The following is a 26,504-nucleotide window of genomic DNA, read 5'->3' as shown; positions in this document are numbered from 1 at the left end:
AAGCTACCAGAGACAGAGAAGGCAGCTCCAAGGGAGCACTTACAGAGTACCATGAGAGAGACAGAGCCTTTCCACCTGAGGATTGTTCAGTATGGTGGAGAAGCACCAGGAGTCAGAGAGAGCTGCCCCAAATCACAGTGTGGAACCATATGAATTGAAGAAGTAAGCTCTAAAATTTGGAGTTCAATATGAAGAAGCCAGCAGAAACACATGACCCACCCATACAAGAGGAGAGTCGAATCAGCATCTTAGCTCTTTAAGGAGAGGCTGGACCCTTTGGAAAGAGTTTCTGCACCAAATATACAAACTAACAACAAGATTTCTCCAAGGTATGGTTAAAGTGAAGGATTTTATTGTAGATGTGAGAGAAAGAACAGCCAGTGGCATCTGAAAGGATTCAGATTTGAGAGAGAAAGTAGTATACTGAGTATACTGAACTTGGCCAGCAGACTGAACCCCACCGTGAGAGAAGCAGATTCAGAGCAGAGATAGAGGAATATTGAAATAGACAGAAAGCGAGAGAGAGAGAGAGAGAGAGTGAGAGAGAGAGAGAAAGAGAGAGAGAGATTAGTGAATGGCAGGATTATAGAGAGAATGAATTACTTTGGAGATGGGTGAGCCTGTGAGGGGCAGGAATTTAGGGAAAGGGAGGAGGAAAGAGGAGCCAGGGTGCCAGCATGAAGTGGGTAAGAGGGACTTGTGATACTGAGGGAGCCTGAGGCCAGTGTGATTTTGTATGCTAATAGAAACCACAAGTGGTCATTTGTCCCTTCTGCCTGTTGGAATTTGGGAAGATGGAGTCATCTTTGTCCCTGACAGGAAGCACTTGGGATGCTGAGGCAGGACTATTGCTATGAGTTTGAGGCCAGATTGGGCTACAAAGTAGGATCTGTTTAAGAAAATCAAAGTTAATTAATTGACTAAAGTTGAACCATGAGGGTGGACAGCAGCAGGGGCTTGCGGACTAGAGCTGAATGGATTCAGCTAGGAAATGGGTTACAGCTGAGCTTCAGGGATTCTGTGATCAGGACTGGGTTTGTCCAAGCACTTGTATCTACTTATCCACTTCATACCATCAACAATCATGTCATTGACTGTCCAGAGCAGGCTTTATTCCCTGTCACAAGTGCTTCCTGTGTAAGACTCAAAATAAAAGTCTATTCCAGCACTGTGCCAGAGGCCCATTCATCTTCATGAAAATACCACTACACTCTGCATAGAGCACTGTTGCCTCTATCCAGGACCAAATAACAAATGCATTGAAAGTATTAGAAATTCTTGTCCAAGTTCCTAGGATAAGTAATTGGAAAATCTTGGACTTAAATCCATATAAAACAAGCACAGCAATGCAGACCCCAGAACCTGATGAGTCCTTCTCCTGCCCAGATTAGTCTAATCCATTCTTGTCATAGGATACATAACTTTGACACAGAAAACACTAAATGAGTCTATGGACTGAAATGCAAACATTGGTAAATATAATATCATCTGTTAAATCCTGGAATGCTTAGGAAATAAAAGAGTATTTGAGAGTCAACCAAACAGATAAATTTATCAGTTGTATGGTTGAATAAGATGTGGTACTGCTTCATATCTCTATGAGAACATAACTGACAGAAGAAACTTTTGGAAGACTTCATTCTGGACCACAGATCAGAGAGGACAGTACAAGGACATTAGAAGGAGCATTGCATTGACCTGTGGTGGCAGGATTGTGTATATACCACTTATTCTTGATACTAACCAGAATGCAGAGTGTTGGGCTTGAGGCCATAATATGAACCTCAGCCCCACCTGCAGCAATCAGCTACTCCCCAAAGGTCCCAAACCTCTCCAGACAGCCCCATGAGATGGAGACAAAGTGTTTCAGCACTTTAGACTGAAAGGGACATTTCACCTTCAAACCATGACAGAAGACCTGAACATTCCTTCCCTTCATCATCTCAGGAAGAATTCACAGGCGAAATACTCCCTGGAGACACTTGGACTCTGAAAGGCTCTTGCCTCTTTGGAGAATGACTATGGAGTCTGGCTCCATATGGAGCCCAGCTCCTCTTTACCTCCACTCTGTTCCCACACACAGGGTTCCATCTCAGGGCACAGCTTTTCCTAATTACAGACTCACTGCTGGTGGGTTGAGATGCCAAGGGGTCACTTCTTCTTGTTTCCCCTGGAGGTGAACACTGATGTCTGCCTTATACTTGCCTATAAATGTGTGGAAAAAACTTTTTGTTTGGGACAGAGTTTCTCTATGTAGCTTTGGCTATCTTGGAATCCTCTATGTATGTCTGACTGGCCTAAAACTCACGGATCCACTGAAGGTATATGCCACCACACCTGACTTTCAAGAGCACTTTTGACTCCACTTGGTCTGATATATGTAAAAGTGGATTGACTGGATGGAAAGGGGAGAAAGAAGAGAAGCTTGCTGAGCCTCTTGTTCGTAAATTTGAAGCTGGTATCGAGCCAGTGGGTATGCAAAATGGTTGAGCTGTTGTGGAATAAAGTAGAGCCCGTTATTAAAGAAGTAAAGAAAGAAATGGAATATTAAATATGCAATTGATGACATATTGACTGAATGACTCAATGATAAAGAGCACCAAATGATCCAGTGCATATCTGAAGGATTAGATACAGGACTGGTGTTCACAACTGCCAAAACATAGCAACAGACAAGCTTGCTTCCCCCTAGGGACAATTAGACAGTGAGTGTTATGTGCACAGATCATATTCTTCAGCCTTAAGAAAGAATGAGCTATTAGATTTTGTTGACCACATATGTCCACACTGAGGAAGACTTCAAACTTCAGGGCTGCCTTTTCTACTTCCCCCTTCCAGAGCAGGAGAGCAGAGATGCCGGTTCCTGTTGGTGTCTCCTATCACCATGGCATCACCTTTGACCTCAGAAAAGTAGGCAGGAGGCCAAACTCTTCCAGTAAAATGTTTCTGCCCAAAGATCAACCCTGACACATGAGGACTTGGTCTTTGAGCAGACAAGCTCAATGACTGTCATGACAGGAAGGCTTCCCCAACTCACTGCATGTGGTCCCTGGAACTGCCTTAGGAATCTATGGTTGGATCCCTAAGGGAATATTGAATAGAGGGGACAGCTCAGCACAAGATCCTTGGAAAGATGAAAGGTGTTGAGACTACCTGTGTCCTGGTGAATCAAAGAGAGGCTCATGAGATGGAAAGGAAGAAGAAGGGGAAGGAGGAGCAGATGGTGAAATGCACCAGGTACAAAATGCACCAGATAAAGCCAGGTTTTTGTGAAGTAAAGTACAACATGCTGGAGAAGATAAACATGTGTCCTGTGTATGATGTGGCAGGAGGTATGGGCTGTACATAGAATGTGTGGCAGGTGGTGTGGATTCTACATAGTATGTAGGGTAAGTGGTATGGGTCCCATGTAGGAGGTGGGCCAAGTGACCTATGGGAAGCATGCTTCCTTTGGCTGGACATTTCCTGTAGCCTTTCCTGATCTGCAACCTAAAGCTGATGTAAAGACCACCCAGGACCCCACAGAACAAGGACAGTACAGACCAGACACCTCAGCAGGGGTGGTGTATAATCTTGTCAAGTACTGTTTAGCCTCTGCATTCACTAAGATGACCAAATGCCTTTTGTCTTCTTGTTTGCTTCTATTTATATTGTTAGATAATTTTGTCCATTCATCATTTCCTGTCGCCCATTAGTGCGTTGTCTGGGGCTCTGTTAGCACACTGAGCATGTTTATGACAATTGCTTTTTAATCTGACAAGCAGCTCATACATCTTAAGTGACACCTTAGTCTACAAAGCATCATTTGGATGGGACCATCTTTCTCTGTCAGATTTGTATACAATTCTCTCTCTCTCTCTCTCTCTCTCTCTCTCTCACACACACACACACACACACACACACACACACACACACACCTACCAACAAGACAAAGTCCCTCTACATAGCACTGACTGTTCTGGAACTCACTCTGTAGACTAGACTGGCCTTGAACTCACAGAAGTTCACCTGCCTTTACTTCCTGAGTTCTGGGATCAAAGGCTTACACAACTATGCCCTGTTCACAGTGGCTTAAAAATTTGCAAACCAAGTCAGCTTTTTCAGGCATTACAAATGCTCTCCACCCAAGGGAACTCTTCACCAATCAGCCCAGATAGAAATAAACACATTCCTCAAATCTTTCCCATGTCTCACCCTCCTTAGAACCTGCCTGGGAACTGCACTTGCAACAAGCTGTTTCCTTTATGTTCTGTTGGCTCCAACAGTGTAATTTGTCAGGGCAGGGTCACTAATCTCTGTGTTCTTCTTCCCATCGTTTGCCACTTTGAAGAAGTCTCCCTTTTCTAATCCCCTGCCCCATACACACACTATTGGCTTCTCAAGTATGGGTGGCTGAAGCTGCCTTCCTGGGCTACAGACTAAAATGGAAGTGGTGACATTCCCTCCCATACACAATCCAAGTAAGATGGCTGGATGAATTCCCCAAGTATGAATTCTCAGAGGGTTTTATTTCTGTATGTACAACAATGATAATAGGATTTTCCCCGGTGTAATAGTTATGGAGGTATTCTGTGTTGTTCTCTAGATTCTGTATGAGGCAAAGTGATGTCAGCTTACTGCATGCTCCCCACAGACCCATGGGGCTCTGGGTGCTTCTGGTCACTTCACACCTTAGCCAGTACCTGTTAATGAGAACATCACACCTCTGAACGGTTACTTTTCACAGCATCATTGTGGATTCCTTGAAGCAACAGAGAGCTTAGTTAAATCTCAGTGTCCACAAAGCACCATTTGAATCTTCTGCTAAGACCAGTAGTCTTCTCCTGACCTTTCTAATACATCTCCAGTTTTCAATGGTTACCAGGCTATTAGGTGGTTATAGGTCATGAAATATATTTGCAATTTATTCACACATTCCCCACCTAAAGCCCCCGGTATCTTGGCAAGGGAAGGGGATTATAAGCAGAAACAAGCTGAAATCTTCGGTCTAGGACTAGGAACATAGTTTGGTGATGAAATGCTTACCTCAAATTCATGAGGCTCCATGTTTGATTCCCAGCACTGCAAAAAATTAAACAGGTGGACCCTGGTGTTGAATAAAATCGCTGTCATCAGAGACAGCTGAGGAGGCTCCACTGAGTCTTAAGTTAGCTGTGAGGCCCTCAGATATAGTTCCCCCTGCTTCCTTCTTTAGTGGTCTTGGCGGATTCGTCTGAGCCCTATGCTATGAGTGTGCACCTCCTGTCTCCTGGAACTCACAGCTAGCTGACATCTGCACTGCCATGTAGTGATGAGTGCCTGGTACAATTCCTTTCTGACCACAGAAGGTGACTTTAAGAAAATCCTTGTTTTTCTTCTTCACTTGTAATGTGTGAATGTGTGACTTGGCATTAGTAGTCCTTGCTCTAAGGCTCTAGGCCTGGAAACCCTTGGAGGAGTTAGCACATCCCATAGACCCAAGTTCTCCACTCCCTGAGCTCTGACAGATGAAGTTCTTTCACTCAGGTGAATGATGTTATATCCACCTGGACCTTCAGGACAGGGCAGAGACAGAGCTGCAGGTGTTGCTCTGCCCTCAGTGCTTTTCCTGTTGTGTCAGTCATGAATTCTTCCCACATTCTTGATATTTCCACATTCCACAGCTTCCTTCGCAGATGGATATTTCAGGAGGATCTTAGAGCTGCAACTCATGTCACATATAACTGTGGACTTGCACATGTTACTATTTATTCTTACCCCACAGCATAATATAGTATATATCATAATTGCTGAAAATTTGAGGTAAATGGCCACTTAAATTTAAATAGAGGAAGAATGTTGCATTTCACTCACCTTGAGCTTCATTCACCCTGAGAGAATAACTCAAAACAGATGGTTACAGAAATCAGAACAAAAGGAGACCACATGTTACATCTTCCTTTCATAAGACAATAATGTATGATGGGAACAGATGCAAAGACCACCCACAACCAAACATTAGGTAGAGCTCGGGTACCCCGTGAAAGTGGCAGAGGAAGGATTGTGGGAGCCAGAGGCATGGAGAACACCAGCAATACATGGCCTACAGAATCATCTAAGCAGTGCTCATAGAGATTCACAGAGCCTGAAGCAGCAATCATGAAGCCTGCATGGGTCTGCGCTAGGCCCTCTGCATATGTTATGGTTCTTAGCTTGGTGTTTTTCTGGAATTCCTAACAGTTGGAGTTGGGGAGTCTCTGACTCTTTTGCCTGCTCATAAGACCCTTTTCTCCTGCTGAGGTGTCTTATCCAGCCTTTATAAGAGGGTTTGTGTCCAGTCTTATTGCATCTTATTATCCTGTATTCAGTTGATATCAATGGGAGGCCTGCTCTTTTCTGAAGGGAAACAAAGACGGAGTGGATCTGGGCAAGCAGGAAGGTGGTGGGTGAAACTGAGAGGAAAGGAAGGAGGGAAGGCTGCAGCCAGGATGTTTTCTATGAGAGAAGAATAAAGAAAATGAAAAAAAAGAGACAGCAGTGTGTAAGCTGTGTGCACAGGACAGACAGGAAGGTCAGTCAGTAACCATGGAGAAACCCTCAGAGACAGGAGTCAGTGGATGTGGGCACAGAGGACTTCCGTTTGCTCATTTCACCTCAAAGACCTTGGAGTTTGTTCATGCTCACCAGTTTCATTGTTGCATGTCCTATGCACAATGGACACAGCAAGGATCTACCTCAGTTTAAAACCACCCAGGACTCCGGGGCCTCAGCGTGTATCATCCCGGTCTCTTCCCCCAGGTCAGTAGCTTTATTTTTCCTTGTAGTATTAGAATGTCTTCCAGAGTTATGATTTTTCTTACAGTTTTAAGTTATTGCTTTGAAGATGAGCAACCATCTACCAGCGCTGAAGAGTGTAGACGGCTACAACTCTGGATTAATGAAAAGCTTATAGGTTCCATGTTTACTCAGTTTAGTGAGTGTGAAACTTGGGCAGGAATTCTTTTGACTTTAGTCATCAGACCCTGAATATTTCATATCTACAAGGAAAGAGATGCTTCTAGCAGGTAGACTCACAATAAAAGCGTCTTGCCTGGTCCAAACTTCTCTACAGAACACAAACAGCACTACTCCTCTCCATGCCATTCTAGCACTGAACACTGGAGGAGTTGGCAGATGTGGTACCCTGTCTGCCAGAATGTGGAAGAATGATAGGAGGCATTTATGAAGGGTACCATGACTTAGGGATGGATGAAAAGAGACAGACAGAGAGGCAGAAAATATGTCTACAGTGGTTATGGTATGGTATGACATTCTGTGACAAAACTGAGCTTCCTTTTGTAATACTGCAGTGTTTTAAATTTCATCTTTCTATATTGTGTCAACAATGTAAACCACAACTCTTTCAGGCTGCTTGTGAGAAACTATTTTTTTTTGTATTTTATTTTATTTTTAAGGCATTTTTATTAGATATTTTCTTCATTTACATTTCAAATGCTATCCTCAAAGCCTCCTATACCTTCCCCCAGCCCTGCTCCCCAACCCACCGACTCCCACTTCCTGGCCCTGGCATTCCCCTGTACTGGGGCATATGATCTTCACAAGACCAAGGGCCTCTCCTTCCATTGATGGCCAACTAGGCCATCCTCTGCTATATATGCAACTAGAGACACAGCTCTGGGGGGGGGGGGGTTACTGGTTTGTTCATATTGTTGTTCCTCCTATAGGGTTGCAGACCCCTTTAGCTCCTTGGGTACTTTCTCTAGCTCCTTCATTAGGGGCCCTGTGTTCCATCCAACAGATGACTGTGAGCATTCAGTTCTGTATTTGCCAGGCATTGGCATAGCCTCACAAGAGAGAGGGTCCTGTCAGCAAAATCTTGCTGGCATATGCAATAGTGTCTGGGTTTGGTGGTTGTATATGGATGGATCCCCGGGTCGGGCAGTCTCTGGATGGTCTTTCCTTTTGTCTCAGCTCCGACCTTTGTCTCTGTAACTCCTTCCATGGGTATTTTGTTCCCCATTCTAAGAAGGAGCGTAGTATCCAAACTTTGGTCTTCCTTCTTCTTGAGTTTCATGTGTTTTGCAAATTGTATCTTGGATATTCTAGGTTTCTGGGCTAATATCTGCTTATTAGTGAGTGCATATCATGTGTGTTCTTTTGTGATGGGGTTACCTCACTCAGGATGATATCCTTCAGATGCATCCATTTGCCTAAGAATTTCATGAATTCATTGTTTTGAATTGTTGAGTAGTACTCCATTGTGTAAATGTATCACATTTTCTGTATTCATTCCTCTGTTGAGGGAAATCTGGGTTCTTTTCAGCTTCTGGCTATTATAAATAAGGCTGCTATTAATATAGTAAAGTATGTGTCCTTATTACAAGTTGTAACATCTTCTGGGTATATGCCCAGGAGAAGGATTTCTGGATCTTCTTTAATCAGGAAAAAAGACCTGAAAAAGAAGTCACCAAAAATGCATTATTATAAATTTTACATCGGGTCTGGGAAAAGTTGAGGGTTTTGTTGACCAGAGGGGGGATTTGATGGAGCCAGTTATGTGTGGTAGGTGCAGGCAAGTGTTTGTTTTCCCTGTTTATGGCTGCAAACATGGAAGAAGCGACTTGAGAAGCTAAAGGTTTGGGGTTTTATTTTCCCACTGAGTCTAGACAGCACTGCCAGTGTGTGCATGGGCTTAAGGTCATGACTTGGAGCACAGGTGGCCTCTTAGGTATTGTATCCTTGAATAAAACTGACTCTCCCACTCCTAGCAGCCATCAACTGTCAATGACTCCCCAGTTAGGGTTGGAACTTCTTACCCAACTCTCCCTACCATGCTGGAACTTTGCCTGACTTGAGTTTTTGAAGGTCTTGTGCAGGCTATCACAAATGGCGTTGCCCTGCTGTGTCTGAAAGACAGTGTTTCATTGCAGTTGTCCACCATCTCTGGTTCTGCAGTCATTCTGTCCCCTCTTCTGTGATGATGGCCAAGCTTTGGTTGAGGATGGAATGGGATGCAGATGTCCTGTTTAGGGCTGAGTACTTGATGGTCTCTTAATCTCTATGCGTTGTGGGTGGTGCCCACCTATAATCCCATCACATGGGAAGTGGAGGAAGGAGAATCAGGAGCTCAAAGTCATCTTCAGCCACACAGAGAGTTAGCAGTGAGCCTGGACTAAGGGGCAACCCTATCTCAGAAACAGAACAGAGCACAACAAAAAGAAATTATAAAAGTACTCTAAGGAAAGAACACTTAAAGCTACAGCTACATTATATAATGTGTGCTTTGTGTGTATGTGTGTATGTGTGTGTGTGAGTGTGTGTATGTAGCATACATATGTGTATGTACATTGAGTCTGCTACTAGCCAGTTTCAGTGCATCTATCCACTAGGGAGTTTGGAACTCAGCCAATAAGGGGGTGCCTAACTCAACTGAAATACTGAAAATACTATCTTGACTCATGAGATGCTTCTCCTTGGATGCTATACCTTTGATCCAAAATGGAGACCATTGTAGAGAGCGGTGAGTAGAAGAATCACTAGCACTGAAAGTCACAATTACCACAAAACAGAGTATCAAAATGTCTCTTGAACAAAAGAAAATCCTCCTTAGAGATGCTTTTGTCTCCCTTCCCAAAACAGAACATGCCATTTATTTTTGGACAGCACTCAGCGGCTGTCAACCTATCTTCACATCTATCAAGTTTGATTCAGCCAATGCTCCTTTGTGCATAATGTGTGCATAAGTATTATTTTTCTCAGTCCTGCTTTATCAAAGCAAATAGCTGAACCTAATGGAGAGTTTATTTCGTGGAATTCTGCTTTAAGATGGTGGAGAAAGGCTCATATCTGCAGCCAACCCTCTACTTGAATCCAATTGTTCTTGTTAGTCAAAACCACCTTTAACTGTTATTCCAGATGTTCTGTACTGTCTTAAATGAGTTACAAGGTTTTTAACTTTGCAGATGCCTGTCGGTGCCCATGTTCACACAGGTTGGCTCTGAAGCTCAGTTGTGCTGGGCTCATCCTCCTTTTCCTGACCCTGATTGGGATGAGTGTCTTAGGTAAGTGAGGCCAGGGCTTGTGCTTTGCAATCCTTCCTCTGCTTCCACCATAAATATTGGTGTCTCTTCACATGATTGGGCCCCTTGGGCCTGGAGGAGGGTCAATGACGTGAGTAGGAACAGGACAGTATCCCATACCCAGTGAGAAATTTCACATTGCCTTCATGCTTCCAAATTCCTCTGAAACCCATTAGGGGCTGTTACATACAAAGGGCTCTCTAACAGACCTGGGCATGGCAAAGATTGCACCAGAAGATTCTGTTCCCTTCCCCCTCCCCCCAGCCCCCGTTCCTCTCCCTTACTAAACCATTAGATCACATCTTAAAGCTAATCCACAAGGTACATTCCCTTATTTAGCCACTCCCTTCTGCCTGATTCATTCATGAGGTTGATCACTGAGGTCTAGCATCAAGGTCCAGTTATCAAAATCCATTATTTGGCTCCCCTGACTAACATGTCTAATCAGGACTTCCCAGCTCACCCTTGCACAGACTTCCCCTTTTGCTCCTTAAAAACCCACACTTGCAAAAACACCTGCTGCTGTCTTTGACTGATCCAGAGACAATCCTCCACCTTGTCCCTCTGGGATAATACGTCTCCTTTGTTTTGAGAATTTGACATCTGAGTGTGTTCTCAGCTGACTCTAAGTCACTAACCCCCAACACACACACACACACACACACACACACACACACACACACACACACACACAGAACCTAAAAAAAATAAGTTATAATTGTGCCAAAAACAACAAAGATAACTAAAAGGCTCCAGTGTTGGTTTATTAAGTGTCTATTAAACTCCAGTGGCACTAAGCTGTCTTCCTTGGAGGGGTTCACTAGTGCTCATTCTGAAAATGAGGATTCAGGTGGTGAGGGTGGGTAAGTTAAGAGTCTCTGTAAGGCTATAGGATAATATGTGAGTAAACAGGTGTGAATCTATATGTTCTGTGATTTTCTTCTTTGTTTATATATTCTGTCTCCACCCTCCTCCCTCAGCCCAGTTTGCTAATATTTTATTCTCAGTTCAGAAGTTCAGGTTTGTTGAAATAACTTGATTTCCTGGAGTGAGAAATGGAACACATCTGTTTCACATTAATTTCAGCGCTAATCCTCTTGTGTGTTTTCTCATTTATCAGTGGGAGTCTTAATACAAAAAACATCAATAGAAAAATGCCCCGTGTATTTTCAAGAGAACCGGAACAAAACAAGAGGTAATTTTTGTGGCTTGTATTTTGCAAGAATAATAGCTGATACTTGCTATTTACCAGGCATTACATTAGCCAAGGCTTACAACAGCCATCTGTGAAGACTTTATATCACCATAGTCTTATGTTAGAGGAAATTGCTGCATAGAAACTTGTTGAGGGTCTCATGATTGGTAGTTGATAAGGCTGGTAACATCTTTGAAACGGTGTGACCTTGAAGCCTGAGATCTTTACCACTTGGCCACACTGCCTCAGGAAGCTAGTACACTTGATCATTAACTTAAAAAACAGTAGTGTCAAACATTTAACTTTGCCTAAGGTTAATTAATAGAAACAATAATGTATTCCTTGTTATTTACATTTTATTGCTATGTCATAACAGTAGTCTTGTTCCTGAACATATCAATAAAACTACTGTGTATAACGGGATACACACACCAGGAACACAGTGGAAATATACCATGCCTCCTTCTCAGCTCACAGAGTTTAGCTGAGGGGGCCATTCGTGTGGAGATCACTACAGGGAATATTTGATTGTTTTAATAAACATGTCAAATAGTTAATTTTGTCTGAAGTTAATTAATAGATACAAAAATAAAATAAAGTTTTTGTTATTTATGTCTTCAATATGTCATAGCAGTAATCTTGTTCCTGTACATGTTAATAAAAGTGTGGGTTAGTAAAGCAACTACTGTGTGTAACCAGCTGTGGTGCAGCACAAACAGGGTAGAATACACCATGTCTTTCTCTCACTTCAGATTGTCCAGCTGAGTTAGAGTGTCCACAAGACTGGCTTTCACACCGAGATAAATGCTTTCATGTTTCTCAAGTTTCCAACACTTGGAAGGAAGGTCAAGCTGACTGTTATAGGAGAGGAGCCACTTTGCTGCTCATTCAAGACCAAGAAGAACTGGTGAGCTGTTCAACTAAATTGAGACATTAGCACATTCTTCAAAGAAAGTGGGGACTTTACATGATGGAAGCTCATAATCTGAGAGTCTAATTGGACATGTGAGCCAATAGCTACACGTATAAAGTGAATGTCCTTTGAATTATAAATAAGGGGCACAGATTTCACAAAGGAGGAAGAATTAACTGTTGGGGACTCAGGATGGGTACAGGTTTCAGGAGGCTAGTAGGATGTGAGTCACCAATACACAGGCTCAGGGTTAAGTCCTCTGCTCTGTTTTGATTGTAGAGATTCCTACAGGACTTGGCAAAGGAAAATTCATTTTGGATTGGACTAAGTTACACAGACATAAACTGGATGTGGATAAATGGCTCGACTTTAAATTCTGATGTGTGAGTACTAGAAGAGATAATTTGAATATTAATTTCAGGTCAGAACAGTGTAGGGCTCTAGCACTGACAGCATATGAACAATCAGAAAATATGATTCAAAGGGTGAAAATTTCCACGTATGAAAAGATACCAGCATTTTATAAGGTTTTGTGTATGTGTGTGTGTGTGTGTATGATGTATGTATGTATGTATGTATGTATGTATAACATTCTAAGGCTCAGGAACTAGACTAACTCCTTTGGAATGAATGTACATTTAAAAAATTCCTACCTAGACCCTATATGCACATAGAACTTTTTTCTTCCTCCTGCCCTTTCGCTTTATATGTTTCAAAGAATTTCTTTTTTTTGAGTTTTTCTCTTTTTACTTTTATTTTTATTAAACTAATAAAATTTATTTTAAAATATACAACTCAGTATTGACATTTTTAAGATATCGAAATAATTCATAATAGCTAAATGCCTCTTATATATACATGATATCTTATGAAGCTAAAAGTAATATGCACTCAACGAGCTTTTTAAAAATCTATTTGGAACATTGAACATGATAGAAGTAGAAGAAATTCTCTTACGAAGTCATCTATGAAAGAAAATTGTGACAAGTTCCTGAATAGACAGAAACAATTCCATCTCCAAGAGAGAATACTCAGCGTAACTGTGACTTCATAGGATGAATTGGATAGAGTTCCTTCTGTTTCTGTTTTGTGGAATACTTTGAAGAGTACTGATATTAGGTCTTCTTTGAAGGTCTGACAGAATTCTGCATTAAACCCATCTGGTCCTGGGCTTTTTTTGGTTGGTAGACTTTTAATGGCTGCTTCTATTTCTTTAGGGGTTATGGGACTATTTAGATGGCTTATCTGACTCTGATTTGGCTTTTGTATTTGGTATCTGTCTAGGAAAAAATGTACATTTCATCCAGGTTTATTGAATATAGGCTTTTGTAGTAAGATCTGATGATTTTTAAAATTTCCTTAGTTTCTGTTGTCATATCTTCCTTTTCATTTCTGAATTTGGATACTGTCTCTGTGGCCTCTGGCTAGTCTGGCTAAGGGTTTATCTATCCTATTGATTTTCTCAAAGAACCAGCTCCTGGTTTTGTTGATTCTTTGTATAGTTTTTTTTTTTTTTTTTGTTTCTGCTTGGTTGATATCATCCCTGAGTTTGATTATTTCCTGCCATGTACTCCTCTTGGGTGTATTTAGTTCCTTTTGTTCTAGAGCTTTCAGGCATTCTGCCAAGCTGCTAGTGTAAGCTCTCTCCAGTTTCTTTGTGGAAGGACTCAGAGTTATGAGATTTCCTCTTAGGACTGCTTTCATTGTGTTCCCTAAATTTTGGAATATTGTGCCTTCATTTTCATTAAATTCTAAAAAGTCTTTAATTGCTTTCTTTATTTTTTCCTTGAGCAAGTTATCATTGAGTAGGACATTGTTCAGCTTCCATGTGTATGTGGGCTTTCTACTATTTTTGTTGCTATTGAAGACTAGTCTTAGTCCATGGTGATCTGAGAGGATGCATGGGATTATTTCAATCTTCTTGTAACTGTTGAGGCCTATTTTGTGACTGATTAAAAGGTCATTTTTGGAGAAGGTACCATGAGGTACTGAGAAGAAGGTATATTCTTTTGTTGTAGAATAACAATGTTATATAGATATCTGTTAGACTCGTTTGGTTCATAATTTCAGTTAGTTTTACTGTGTCTCTGTTTAATTTCTGTTTCTAAGATCTGTCCATTGCTGAGAGTAGGGTGTTGAAGTCTCCAACTATTATTGTGTGAGGGAGGTACAATGTGTGCTTTGAGCTTTAGTAAAATTTCATGTGAGTGCTCCTGCATTTGGAGAATAGATGTTCAGAATTGAGAGTTCTTCTTGGTAGATTGTTTTTTCCTTAGATGAGTATGAAGTGTCCTTCCTTATCCTTTTTGACAACTTTTAGTTGAAAGTTGCTGTTATCCAATATTAGAATGGCTACTCCAGCTTGTTTCTTAGGACCATTTGCTTGGAAAATTGTTTTCCAGCCCTTTACTCTAAGGTAGTATCTGTCTTTGTCATTGAGGTGTGTTTCCTGCATGCAGAAAATGTTGGGACCTGTTTACATAGCCAGTCTGTTATTCTATGTCTTTTTATTGGGGAATTGAGGCCATCGATGTTAAGACATGTTAAGGAATAGTGATTGTTACTTCTTGTTATTTTTATTGTTATTTTTATGTTTGTGTGGCTATCTTATTTGGGTTTGTTGAAAGAAGATTACTTTCTTGCTTTTTCTAGAGTTACCCTCCTTGTGTTGACATTTTACATCTATTATCTTTTGTAGGGCTGGATTTGTAGAAAGATATTGTGTAATTTTATTTTTGTCATAGAATATCTTGGTTTCTCCACCTATGATAATTGAGAGTTTTGCTGTGTATTGTAGCCTGGGCAGGCATTTGTGTTCTCTTAGGGTCTGTATAGCATCTGCCCAGGATCTTCTAGCTTTCATATTCTCTGTTGAGAAGTCAGGTATAATTCTGATAGGTCTGCCTTTATATGTTACTTGACCCTTTTCCGTTGCTGCCTTTAATATTCTTTCTTTGTTTTGTGCATTTGGTGTTTTGATTATTATGTAATGGGCAGAATTTCTTTTCTGGTCCAATCTATTTGGAGTTCTGTAGGCCTCTGTATGTTTATGGGCATCTCTTTCTTCAGGTTAGGGAAGTTTTCTTCTATAATTTTGTTGAAGATATTACTGGCCCTTTAAATTGGGAATCTTCATGCTCTTCAATACCTATAATCCTTAGGTTTGGTCTTCTCCTTGTGTCCTGGATTTCCTGGATGTTTTGGGTTAGGAGCTTTTTGCATTTTACATTTTCTTTAACTGTTGTGTCTATGACACACGAGATTCTCTCTTTTATGTCTTGTATTCTGTTGATGATGCTTGCATCTATGACTCCTGATCTCTTTCCTAGGTTTTCTATCTCCAGGGTTGCCTCTCTTTTGATTTCTTTATTGTTTTTGTTTGCATTTTGTTTTTGTTTTTATTTTTCAAGACAGGGTTTCTCTGTGTAGCCCTGGCTGTCCTGGAGCTCACTCTGTAGACCAGGCTGGCCTCAAACTCATAAATCTTCTTGCCTCTGCCTCCCAAGTGCTGGGATTAAAGGCATTCACCACCCCTGCCAGGCCTTCTGTTTCCATTTCTAGATCCTGGATGGTTTTGTTCAATTACTTCACCTGTTTGGTTGTTTTTTCCTGTAATTCTTTAAGGGATTTTTGTGTTTCCTCTTTAAAGTTTTGTAGATGTTTTCCTCTGTTCTCCTGTATTTCTTTATGGGAGTATTTATGTCCTTCTTTAAGTCCTCTACCATCATCATGGGATGTGATTTTAAATCAGAGTCTTGCTTTTCTGGTGTGTTGGGGTATCCAAGGCTTGCTGTCATAGGAGAACTGGGTTCTGATGATGCCAAATAGCCTTGGTTTCTTTTGGCAAGGTCATTGCACTTGCCTTTTGCAATCTGGCTACCTCTGGTGTTAACTGTTCTTGCAGTTTCTGACTGTGACTTGTCCCTCCTGAAAGCCTGTGTGTCAGTACTCCTGGGAGACCAGAATCAGCTCCAGGCCTCCAGGCACAGATGGAAACTGGAAGTTCTGTCTCTATTTTTTAATTGCTCCTTGATTTTTCAGTCTGTAGCCCAAGTAATCCATCAATGAGCTGCTGTGAATAGGAAGTCCAAGAATCTAGTATTTATTCAGTCCCATGAGGCTAGTTGTTTCAGGTGGTTTTTTGTAGAAGATGTTTCTTAGTCAGGGTTTCTATTCCTGCACAAATATCATGACCAAGAAGCAAGTTTGGGAGTAGAGAATTTATTTAGCTTCCAATTCCACATTGCTGTTTATCACCAAAGGAAGTCAGGACTGGAACTTAAGCAGGTCAGGAAGCAGGGGTTGATGCAGATGACATGGAGGGATGTTACTTACTGGCTGGCTTCTCAAAGAATGTCTTAAATGGCACTGTTCATGCTGTGGCTTCAAATGATCCATATTGTGTCATGAGGCTGGGTTCTCAGTTCCAACCAGGAAGAGGAAGAGTGAGTTTGGAAGGAAAAGGAGCAAGTGTTAGCTTGGAACTTTGACAGCTGAGAGAAATGACCACAAATCACAGGTTGCATTATAGCTTAACTCGAGTTATGAAAGACACAATTATTTGAAGAGCTGTGACAGAAACAGGTATTAATCAATTTTCTTTGTAACAAAATGTCACAGGTAAACAAGAGTAGAAAATCATTTGATTCACAGTAATGTCAATGTATTATATATAGAAGTTGTTAAACATGCAAATTGGTGTACAATAGAGAAGTGAAGTGTACAGAGTAAACTCAGAAAAAATCTGTCACTTTACTCTGAGGACAAAATGACACTATGATTATTAGACAGACTCAGTTGGTAAGTCTGGAGGCTGCCAGGCTCAGTGGGAAGAGTTTCAGTCAAGCTACTCCACTCTTGTTTTAACTCTCTGTCCCTGGATTTCAGGTAAGGAAAAGGGAGAAACTGTTTCTCGGACAGGATTGTTTAGAGAATTAATAAGGAATGTTAGAGAACTCCTCAGCAGTCTGGTAGGAGAAGGCCTGGGAAGCCTCAAAGGAATTTTGAAAGGAAGTCATTGACTTCAACAGATCAGCACAAAGGAAATTATCTTGAGAGCTGAAGAAAGATCCTGAAGGGTGGAAGAGATAAAAGAGGGGGAATCATGGCTGGACTAGCATGCGGACCTCCAGGATGACCTCAGATTGTCTCTCACGGACAAGGGCTCCACAAGAAACTAAACAAAGGAAGGACACCTGTGAGGGAGCCCTGCCCACTATCATGTGCCACCTTTTTAAAAGATCCATCAGTGCATTTAGAAGTCATCTTTCCTTTAAATCAACCCTGAGACAGTCTGCATCAGAGATTGTATCCTAATCATGTTCCTACCAGCATGCAGTGATGGGAGCCATGCACATTTTAAACTTATGTTAAATACTTTTCAACCTAAGGAAAGAGAATGAAAGGAATTGTGACTATATATCATGTGAGTTGAGCCTGTTTCCCTCTCTGCATTCAGTTCTGTGATCTAGATCCTGTGAGCTCATTCTGTATATTGAATACATTCATTGTTTCCCTACTGTATGTAACTGTTGTCATACATTCATAGTTCACTTAATACTTCCCTAAATATTAGATACTCAAACCACATACATATGTATACATATTCACACATATGTACACATGTGCTTTTCTGCTATTCATCTATTTTTACAGATGAATTTATTTTGTTTTATGTTTATGAATGTTTGCCTGCATGTGTATATTCATACTGCACAAATGCCTGGTGTCCACAGAAGCCAGAAGAGGTGTATCAGATCCCTTGAAACTAGAGTTCCAGACACTGTGAGCAACTATGTGGGTTATGGACACTGAACTCAGATCTTGTCCAAGAATAGCCAGTGCTCTCAATCACTGAGCCGTGTCTACAGCTTCACCCTGTATATTAAACAAAACTGAAGTGCTACAACATGAAGCTTTTCACATGATATGTTAGAGTGTGAATCGATGCAGTAGAATGGGAGACAATTATCCCTTTCTGAGCCTTCTCCTTTTTGTACAAGATTCTTTCTGGAAGGATCTTTCTTTGCCAATGACTAAACAGCAGTTTTATAGGTTTCTATCCACTCTGCCTTCAATGTTCACAATAGGATGTTTGTGTTTACTGTACTCAATAACTGTGCATTCTCCTTTCCCCTTTAAAGTCCAAAGGAAACTAATGACAGACAGGATAATTATAGAGAATCCTAAACACTAAGGGTGGCTATTCTCTTCCTTCTTAGATTAAAAATCACTGGTGATGATATAAAGAATAGCTGTGCCACCATCTCAATGGACAAAGTGTTTTCTGAGAGCTGTGATTCAGATGGATGTTGGATCTGCCAAAAGGAACTAAAACTCGAAACCATATTTCATGACTCCTGACTGGAAATCCTGATTACTTTACCAACCACACCAGATCTCTGCACCTAACCTGTCTCTGCTGTCTGCCTCCCAGTGTAGTTAGTGGCCCAATGCATGGACTCTGAAAGCACTGTGAGTCTTACAGATTCCTGTGTGCAATTTCTCTATGCTGTAAAGAAGACAGAGAAGTTGATATGCCATTCTAAGAGAGGGGTTCTGTGGGAAAAAGCCCTGGCAGCTGTGGGGTACCGGATTCTAATCCAGGAGTCTGTGTCTGAGCTCATCTGCAAAACAGCCACAGAGGATCACTTGCAAAAATCATTTTGGGCCAAATTTGAAACTTTATTAAATATCAAATACTGACCGAGAGATGGACTTTGTAATTTCCAGCTGAAATGGCCCTTATCCTTCATGGTGGGAAGCATGGCAGCATCCAGGTCAACATCATGCTGGAAATGAAGCTGAGAGTTCTACATCCTGATCTGCATGCAGCAGGAAGAGACCGTGTCCCACATTGGTTGTAGCTTGAGCATATAAGACATACCTCCACAGTGACACACTTCCTCCAATAAGGCCACACCTCCCAAAAGTGCCACTTTCTATGGCCAAGTATTCAAACACATGAATCTATGGAGGACATTCCTATTCAAACCGCTGTAGCTATTTAATCCATTTTGAGTTAATTTTTCTTTATATAATAGTATAATATGAGAATCACACTTCATTTTTTTGTATGAGGATTTCCAGTTTTCTAAACATTATTCACTGAAGGGACTATTTTTTCCAGTTGTATCAATTGTCAAGATAATTTGAATATACACATGACAACTTATTCATGTTCCTGGTTCTGTGTTATTCCCTTTAGTCTATTTGTGTCTATGCCAGTATCATCTGTTTTAATTACAATATATTATTACTATGTTTTCAAACCAGACAGCACATGTCTTCCAATTTTGTTTTTAATGTTTAAAATCCTTTGATATTCTATTTAGAGCTCAGGATAAAATTTTCTATTTCTGTGAAGATATTACTAATATTCTAATAAAGATTGCTTTGAATCTGTAGATTCTTTAAGTAATATGACAATCCCAACAATATTAAGTCATTTAACCCATTAACTCAAGATTGCGTTAGTTAATGTCTGCTTAATTTCATTTAGCAATGTTTTACCCTTTTCACACCTTCACACCTACAATTGGCTTTATTCCTAAAAATTCAGTCTGTTTCATGGAATTAAGAAAATCTTTAAATTATTTTTAAATGATGTCTGCATTTTAATTTTATATTCTGAAAAGTTAAATTACTTTATCAGTTCTAATGAGTTTGTTTGTATGTCTGAGTCAGACAATGAGAGACAGACATAGAGGTTTTCATACTTTGTGATTATAGATGCATACAATGCATTATGATCATATCTTCCCCTCGTGTCATTGTACCCCTCCAGACCCTCCCAAAGCCCTCTTCAATGCATCCCTCTCCTATAGCTTTTTTGTTTGTTTGTTTGTTTGTTGATTTCTTATTTATAATCCATTGAGTTCAGTGAATGCTACCTGCACATGTATAGATGTGGGATCATCACTGGAGCATAAGCAAGCCACTGGTGGTCACAGCCACAAAGAAAACTGACTCTTCTTTTCATAACAGTTATCAACTGCTAATTAATAGTGCCTTAGGAAGGAATGGAGCCTTGTGAATCCCTCTCCCAACCATGCTGGGTGTTTCTTTTTTTTCATTTTTGAGAAAGTGTATCTCTGTAGAGTCTGGTGTTCTGGAACTCACTATGGAGACCAGGCTGGCCTTGAACTCAGAGAACCTCCTATCTTTGCCTCCCAAGTGCTAGGATTAAAGGCATGTACAACTATTTCTAGCCCATTCTGGAATTTCGACTGGCTTGATTTTGTGCATATAAACACAGTGGCTGTGAGTTTGTAAGGGCAATGACCATGTCATTTTTCAGAAGACAGAATTTTAGAGTATTTTTACATTCTTTTCACCTGCTTCCTCCATGATGTCCCCTGGGTGGGAATTAATATAGACATCTCTTTTCAGCCTGAGCACTCACACTTACTTATTCTTGTCACTTTGATCATTGCTGAGTAAAAAAAAAAAAAAAAAAAAAAAAAGAAAGAAAGAAAAAAAGAAAAGAAAAGAAAAAAATGGATATTTGAAAACCATATGATAACATGATTGTTTACCAAAAATAAGTTCCTCCCTTGGGCCTATGATGCCCATAGCCCTGGGTTTAACACATTTATAGACCAGGCATGAGTTCTCTTCTATAAAGTAGGAGACATCAGATCCAATTAGAAACCCAGTCATTTACTCCCATACCTGCATACCAGTATTTTATTGGTGGTTATCTTGTATGGCTGATTGATGATGTAGGGCAAGACTACTGATGCTTCTCCCTCAGTAGCCTGAACAGTGCCTTCCAGCATTATGAAAGCTTACCATCAGCTTAGAGGTTTCCGGGTCAATTCCAGATTAGTTAATTTATGTTCTGAAAACGTGGTATCTTCACCTATAGTAATTGTGTAAAATCAAGAACAAAGGAAATAGCCTGTGTTGTGTTGGGGAACTCTGGCATATCCCTTACAAGTATCTCCCAAGGATATCCCGTGTTTGGAACTGAGATATTAGATAATAATCATATACACATACAAAAACTAAAATTATTTTCCAAGCAGCTTATGCATCTGTGACACTTTAGTTTAAGAAGTACTGTTTTCCTTTCTTTTATTGGCTCATCTTTTGCTTTTTACTTTTTTTTCCTATGGTAAGCACTTGAAAAGACCAGTCCCATCTCTCTTACTCTCTCTGCATGAGATTTTTCTCTGAAATAAATTTTTGTCAGGTTGAGGTTATTTTATTTCTCAAACCAATTATCCTGCCTCTCTCTTTTTGTAATGTCAGGCAATCCACATACAGTATCCATAAGTGAATTAGAGCATTCTATTCATGCCCTTTGTTTTGCTTCATTGAGAAGAAGGAGCCTCTCTGTGATGACCCTGGCAAGTAGGTCATTCTTCAGTTACAGGGTCCTGGGCAAAAAGGTCCAGGGGATGAGAGATAAAGAAGATAGAAGAGGTGAGCTTGAGCTTGGGAGGTCTTGCAGAAGCTATGTCTTATGCCAAGGAAACTTGTTAATAAATACAGCGTTTTGTACACTATTTCCAGGAGGGAAAGATGGGACAGAGTCGGAAGAAAGCTATCATACAATAGGATGAAATCAGCAGCAAGTTAGCCAAGCAGAGATGCTCAAAGTGAATGTGGAGAGTCTCAAGAGCATGACAGATGGAGCACACAGTGGCCTTGGGATTAATGACCCCTGTCTTTATGGGGAACAGCCAAGTTCCCAGGAACTGCAGCATTAAGTCCTTTGAGGCCCTATCTTCTGGTCCAGACAGGCCTTGCCAAGTTCACTTGGATAAAGACAGAATTAGGTTCCTTTTGTCCTTTCATTATGGCTTCTGAGAAAGACTTGCATAGGTCTAGCTCTCAACAGTGTGGGAGGTTTCTACCCAGATCCCCTGCAGATTGAAGCATGGGAGTAGCCTCAGTTGCCTGCTCCCTTCTCTGTAATATATCTCCTTGGTTTAAAATGGGCTGGGGTGCAACCTCCTCGCTAGTGTCTAACTTCCCACAGAGCTGCTCTGGTGTGTGTGCCAATGCCTCAAGCAATGCCTCTGGGGAGCAGCAGGAGGAACTCTTGTAGCTTCCTGGTGAGCCATTCTGCTCATGGCACCCATTGCTTTGCATTTTGAGCCTGAAGCAATGATCTTAACTCATGGCTGCCACTTACTGGCTCATATTTTCAACTTCTTGCATAAAATTATTCCTTTACCATGTTTCTTTTCACATTTAAGAGTACTATTGCCTATATTTTTCTTTATTCTTATAAATCCTAAGTTCCATTGTTAATCTGAAGGGTTTGATATAGAAAGAAGCTTCTAGTTAGAAACTTGTCTTTATTTTTTCCTGAGACACTTAGTTTACATTTTACTATTGCCATATTCTAAAAGCCTGGATAACTTAAATCACTCACCACTTGACTTTGATTCAATATCTCCTTATATGTATGTAATGCCACATTGCAATTTCTACCACCCATGCTGTCTATGTGTCTGCCCCTCTTACGTCTTTCTTTCATTCTCTCTCTCATTCTCTCTTTCATTCTTTCTCATTCTCTCTCTCTCTCTCTCTCTCTCTCTCTCTCTCTCTCTCTCTCATTGTGATAAGATTAATGTAATTCTAGCTGGGCGTGGTGGCACATACCTTTAATCCCAGCACTCAGGAGGCAGAGGCAGGCGGATTTCTGAGTTCGAGGCCAGCCTGGTCTACAAAGTGAGTTCCAGGAAAGCCAAGACTACACAGAGAAACACTGTTTTGAACTCATATATATATATATATATATATATATATATATATATATATACACACACACACATAAACATTCTAACAATCAGACAATCAAAGACATAATTAGCTCAATACCACAGCTAAATTCTCCAGGAGTTCAATCTCAGGATGGTTTTCTTTTTATAGGCACAAAATAGCTACATTACTGTGCAGTAGTTGATGTTGCTCCTCATATTCTGTAACCAACAAGTGGTCAATTTGCTTCACCTTCATATGAATAAAGGACACTTAGCTCTGGTTGTTTTTCACAGTTAGTTCACACTTTGAATCACAGAAGCATTTGTAAGCATCTTTATTAGAAACCACTTTACCTCGACCTACTACTCTTAGCAGAGCTATTATGAATTCCATATAGCCACAGATGACTTCAGAACTTACAGCTAAAGTTCCGTGTCCTCAAAGCATCATTTGAAACTTATGTTTAGAGCACCAGATTCTCTTCACTCCATTGATATTTCTTTTCTTTTCTCTTTTTTTCCTCCAATTTTTTATTAGGTATTTACTCATTTACATTTCAAATGCTATCCCGAAAGTCCCCTATACCCTCGCCCCCACTCCCCACTCCCCTACTCACCCACTCCCACTTCTTGGCCCTGGTGTTTCCCCTGTACTGGGGCATATAAAGTTTGCAAGACCCAGGGGCCTCTCTTCCCAATGATGACTGACTAGGCCATCTTCTGATACATATGCAGCTAAAGACATGAGCTCTAGGGGTACTGGTTACTTCATATTGTTGTTCCACCTATAGGGTTGAAGACCCCTTCAGCTCCTTGGGTGCTTTCTCTAGCTCCTCCACTGGGGGCCCTGGGTTCCATTCTATAGATGACTGGGAGCATCCACTTCTGTGTTTGCCAGGCACTGGCTTAGCCTCACAAGAGACAGCTATATCAGGGTCTTTTCAGCAAAATCTTGCTGGCATATGCAATAGTGTCTTCATTAGGTGACTGATTATGGGATGGACCTCCGGGTGGGGCATTGCCTGGATGGTCCATCCTTTCATCTCAGCTCCAAACTTTGTCTCTGTAACTCCTTCCATGGGTGTTTTGTTCCCAATTCTTTTTTTTTTAATATTTTTATTACATATTTTCCTCAATTACATTTCCAATACTATCCCAAAAGTCCCCCATAGCGCCCCCCACTTCCCTACCCACCCATTCCCATTCTTTTGGCCCTGGCATTCCCCTATATTGGGGCATATAAAGTTTGCAAGTCCAATGGGCCTCTCTTTCCATTGATGGCCGACTAGGCCATCTTTCGATACATATGCAGCTAGAGACAAGAGCTCCAGGGTTCTGGTTAGTACATCATGTTGTTCCAACAATAGGGTTGCAGATCCCTTTAGCTCCTTGGGTACTTTCTCTAGCTTCTCCATTGGGAGCCCTGTGATACATCCAATAGCTGACTGTGAACATCCACTCCTGTGTTTGCTAGGCCCCGGCATCGTCTCACAAGAGACAGCTATATTTGGGTCCTTTCAGCAAAATCTTGCTAGTGTATGCAATGGTGTCAGCGTTTAGAAGCTGATTATGGGATGGATCCCTGGATACAATGAAAGAACCTAGTGGGGAAACCCCCACCCAACTCCCGATTCAGCGTGCACCCAAGAATCACGAATAGAACACAACACCTTGATGTAACAACACGAGGTATTTTAATGGCGGAGCTCCGGGTCGAAACGTATCTCACACAGGAGACAGTGGATTCGACCACGAGGCTTGGAAGCTAGGGGTTTTTATAGAAAAGGAGTGGGGCTGGGGGAGGAATTGGCGCGGTTTCACATGATTGGTCCATTTAAACATCAGCAGCCTGAGGTCAGAGGGGTGGGAGATAGGGAAGCGATGGGCCTGCCCGGGCATGTCCTGGTCTGTTCTGCTATGTTCTCAGCCCCAGGTTTCAAAGCTCACAAACAACTCTTTGGGCTATTTGACATACATTACATGAATCACAGGTCTCAAGTTTTATTTCCTTTCATTCCCCTCTTCTTCTGTTTAGACTAATTCTAATCATAGAATTTTAGAGATTGGTGTCCCCTAACTCTTCATCTACCTGAACTATAGGTTGATATTGCCTTTGAAGAACCATGAGTTTTACTGTATCAATTCTACTCTGGATAAAAGCCATTCCTCTATTTATTATACAGGGGCCGAAAACTAAAGCTAAGCATATCATAAGGATTGGTCCAGCTACAGCGGAAATCAAAGAAGTTATCCAAGATGGTCGTGATTCAAACCACGACTCAAACCACCCCCGTTGAGCATCCCGTTCCCGTTTCCTTCGCTCTAATCTTTCTCTCAGTTTCTGCATAGAGTCTCTAACTATTCCTGTATGATCTGCATAGAAGCAGCACTCTTCTTTAAGGGCAGCACACAGTCCTCCTTCCTTTAGGAACAACAAATCAAGACCTCTCCTGTTCTGCAAAACTACCTCAGACAGGGAGGTCAAAGATTTTTCTAAAGCGTCAATGGACTTCTCTATTGCCGCTAGGTCTTCATTGACAGCATCCCTCAAAGACTGAATTCCCTGTCTTCCTTCTATCAAAGCTGACACTCCTGTCCCCACTCCTACTGCCATACCTATTCCCAAGAATGCAGCCAGGGTTAAAGTAATTGGTTCTCTTTTCGACCGCCGGCCAGCATAGCTTTCTTCTAAACTGGATGCAGGGTGATAATATACGCGGGGTAACAGCTGGATCATGACACAAAAATCATGAGATGAATTAAAAACCTTAGTTGATACACAGGGAGTAAGTCCTGTATTGCAAGCCCACCATCCAACCGGGGAAGGTACAAGATAGTAATTAGCTTCCGTTCTGGACACGGACTGAATTTGTCCGCATAGGTGTTTGTGAGTGGAAGGTGGGGTGCCTATACAGAGACCTGGACTCCTCGCAGATACTTCAGTCAGGGTCAGTTTTTGTCCTGTTCCCCAAGAGCAGGAAGTATGGCTGCTGGTTCTGTTGAAATCTCCATTGAAAGCAATTCCTTCATAATAAGGCGGACCCGAGGTCAGGCATAGCCAGCAGTCCTCAGTAGCCCTTGGATCAGTTCTATTAAGGGCATAAAAGGCTCCTCTCACTAGGTTAAACATCCTCTGTCTTGTTGAAGGAATCTCAGGGGTAATAATTAGAGGTACCTGAGGAGTGGGAGGTTGGGTGGTAGCAGCCATACTAAGAGGGTCCGCAATCACCGGAGTAGGCTGAGGAATAGTATGGGTGAGGGGTGTGGACTTGGTTGGGGGGCCTAAAGGATTGTAGGGGGTCTCTACTTTTAGTCTGATGGTGAACAATAATCCCTCATCATATCTTTCCTTGTAAATCCTAAGACCCCAGGTATACCCTTTTGTCCATCCCAGAGCTCTTTTCCCTGGTTCAGTAAAGGTGACACGGAGCGGATGGCACCAGTCAGTACACTCGTCTAGGTCGAATCCTCCAGGTACATAAGACGCTAGGGAATAGTTGGCTGTTACTCTAATATAGTCCCAGCTTGAGGAGGGCTTCCAGTGGGCTGTACCTGAAGTCTCGCAACCCCAGCTCTTGCAATAGAAGTCAGCCTTACCTCCACATGTTGGATTAAGGGATTGACTTCGGTGGGGCCCGGGA

The 26,504-nt window shown here is 41.4% G+C and overlaps 1 protein-coding gene across 3 annotated transcripts; it reads left to right on the top strand.

The window, feature by feature from the left end:
• The first annotated feature begins 6,659 nt into the window (after nt 1-6,659).
• Nucleotides 6,660-18,666, top strand: LOC110296470 (killer cell lectin-like receptor subfamily B member 1A). 3 transcript variants are annotated; one of them, XM_021165168.2, is made up of 6 exons: nt 6,660-6,756; nt 9,921-10,019; nt 11,158-11,232; nt 11,985-12,139; nt 12,425-12,528; nt 18,367-18,666. In XM_021165168.2, exons 1-6 carry the CDS (start codon nt 6,672-6,674, stop codon nt 18,506-18,508), a joined length of 660 nt encoding a protein of 219 aa, XP_021020827.2. In that variant the 5' UTR covers nt 6,660-6,671; the 3' UTR covers nt 18,509-18,666. The 3 variants fall into 3 exon arrangements, with proteins under 3 accessions (XP_021020827.2, XP_085695715.1, XP_085695714.1); XM_085839588.1 differs by having other exon boundaries at nt 6,672-6,756; nt 11,994-12,139; XM_085839589.1 differs by lacking the exon at nt 9,921-10,019.
• The last annotated feature ends 7,838 nt before the right edge of the window (nt 18,667-26,504 follow it).

The sequence above is a fragment of the Mus caroli genome, unplaced genomic scaffold, assembly GCF_978045245.1.
Source record: "Mus caroli unplaced genomic scaffold, Mus_caroli_1 scaffold_7, whole genome shotgun sequence".
Lineage (NCBI taxonomy): Eukaryota > Metazoa > Chordata > Mammalia > Rodentia > Muridae > Mus > Mus caroli.
This window is presented reverse-complemented; position numbering and strand designations above follow the sequence as displayed.

Excerpts from the sequence above, each read along its gene's own strand:
- LOC110296470 (XM_021165168.2), top strand. The coding sequence starts at position 6,672 with ATGGACACAGCAAGGATCTACCTCAGTTTAAAACCACCCAGGACTCCG. Across the intron at positions 12,140-12,424 it reads TTCAAGACCAAGAAGAACTG|AGATTCCTACAGGACTTGGC; the intron begins GTGAGCTGTTCA and ends TTTTGATTGTAG. Across the intron at positions 12,529-18,366 it reads TCGACTTTAAATTCTGATGT|ATTAAAAATCACTGGTGATG; the intron begins GTGAGTACTAGA and ends CTTCCTTCTTAG.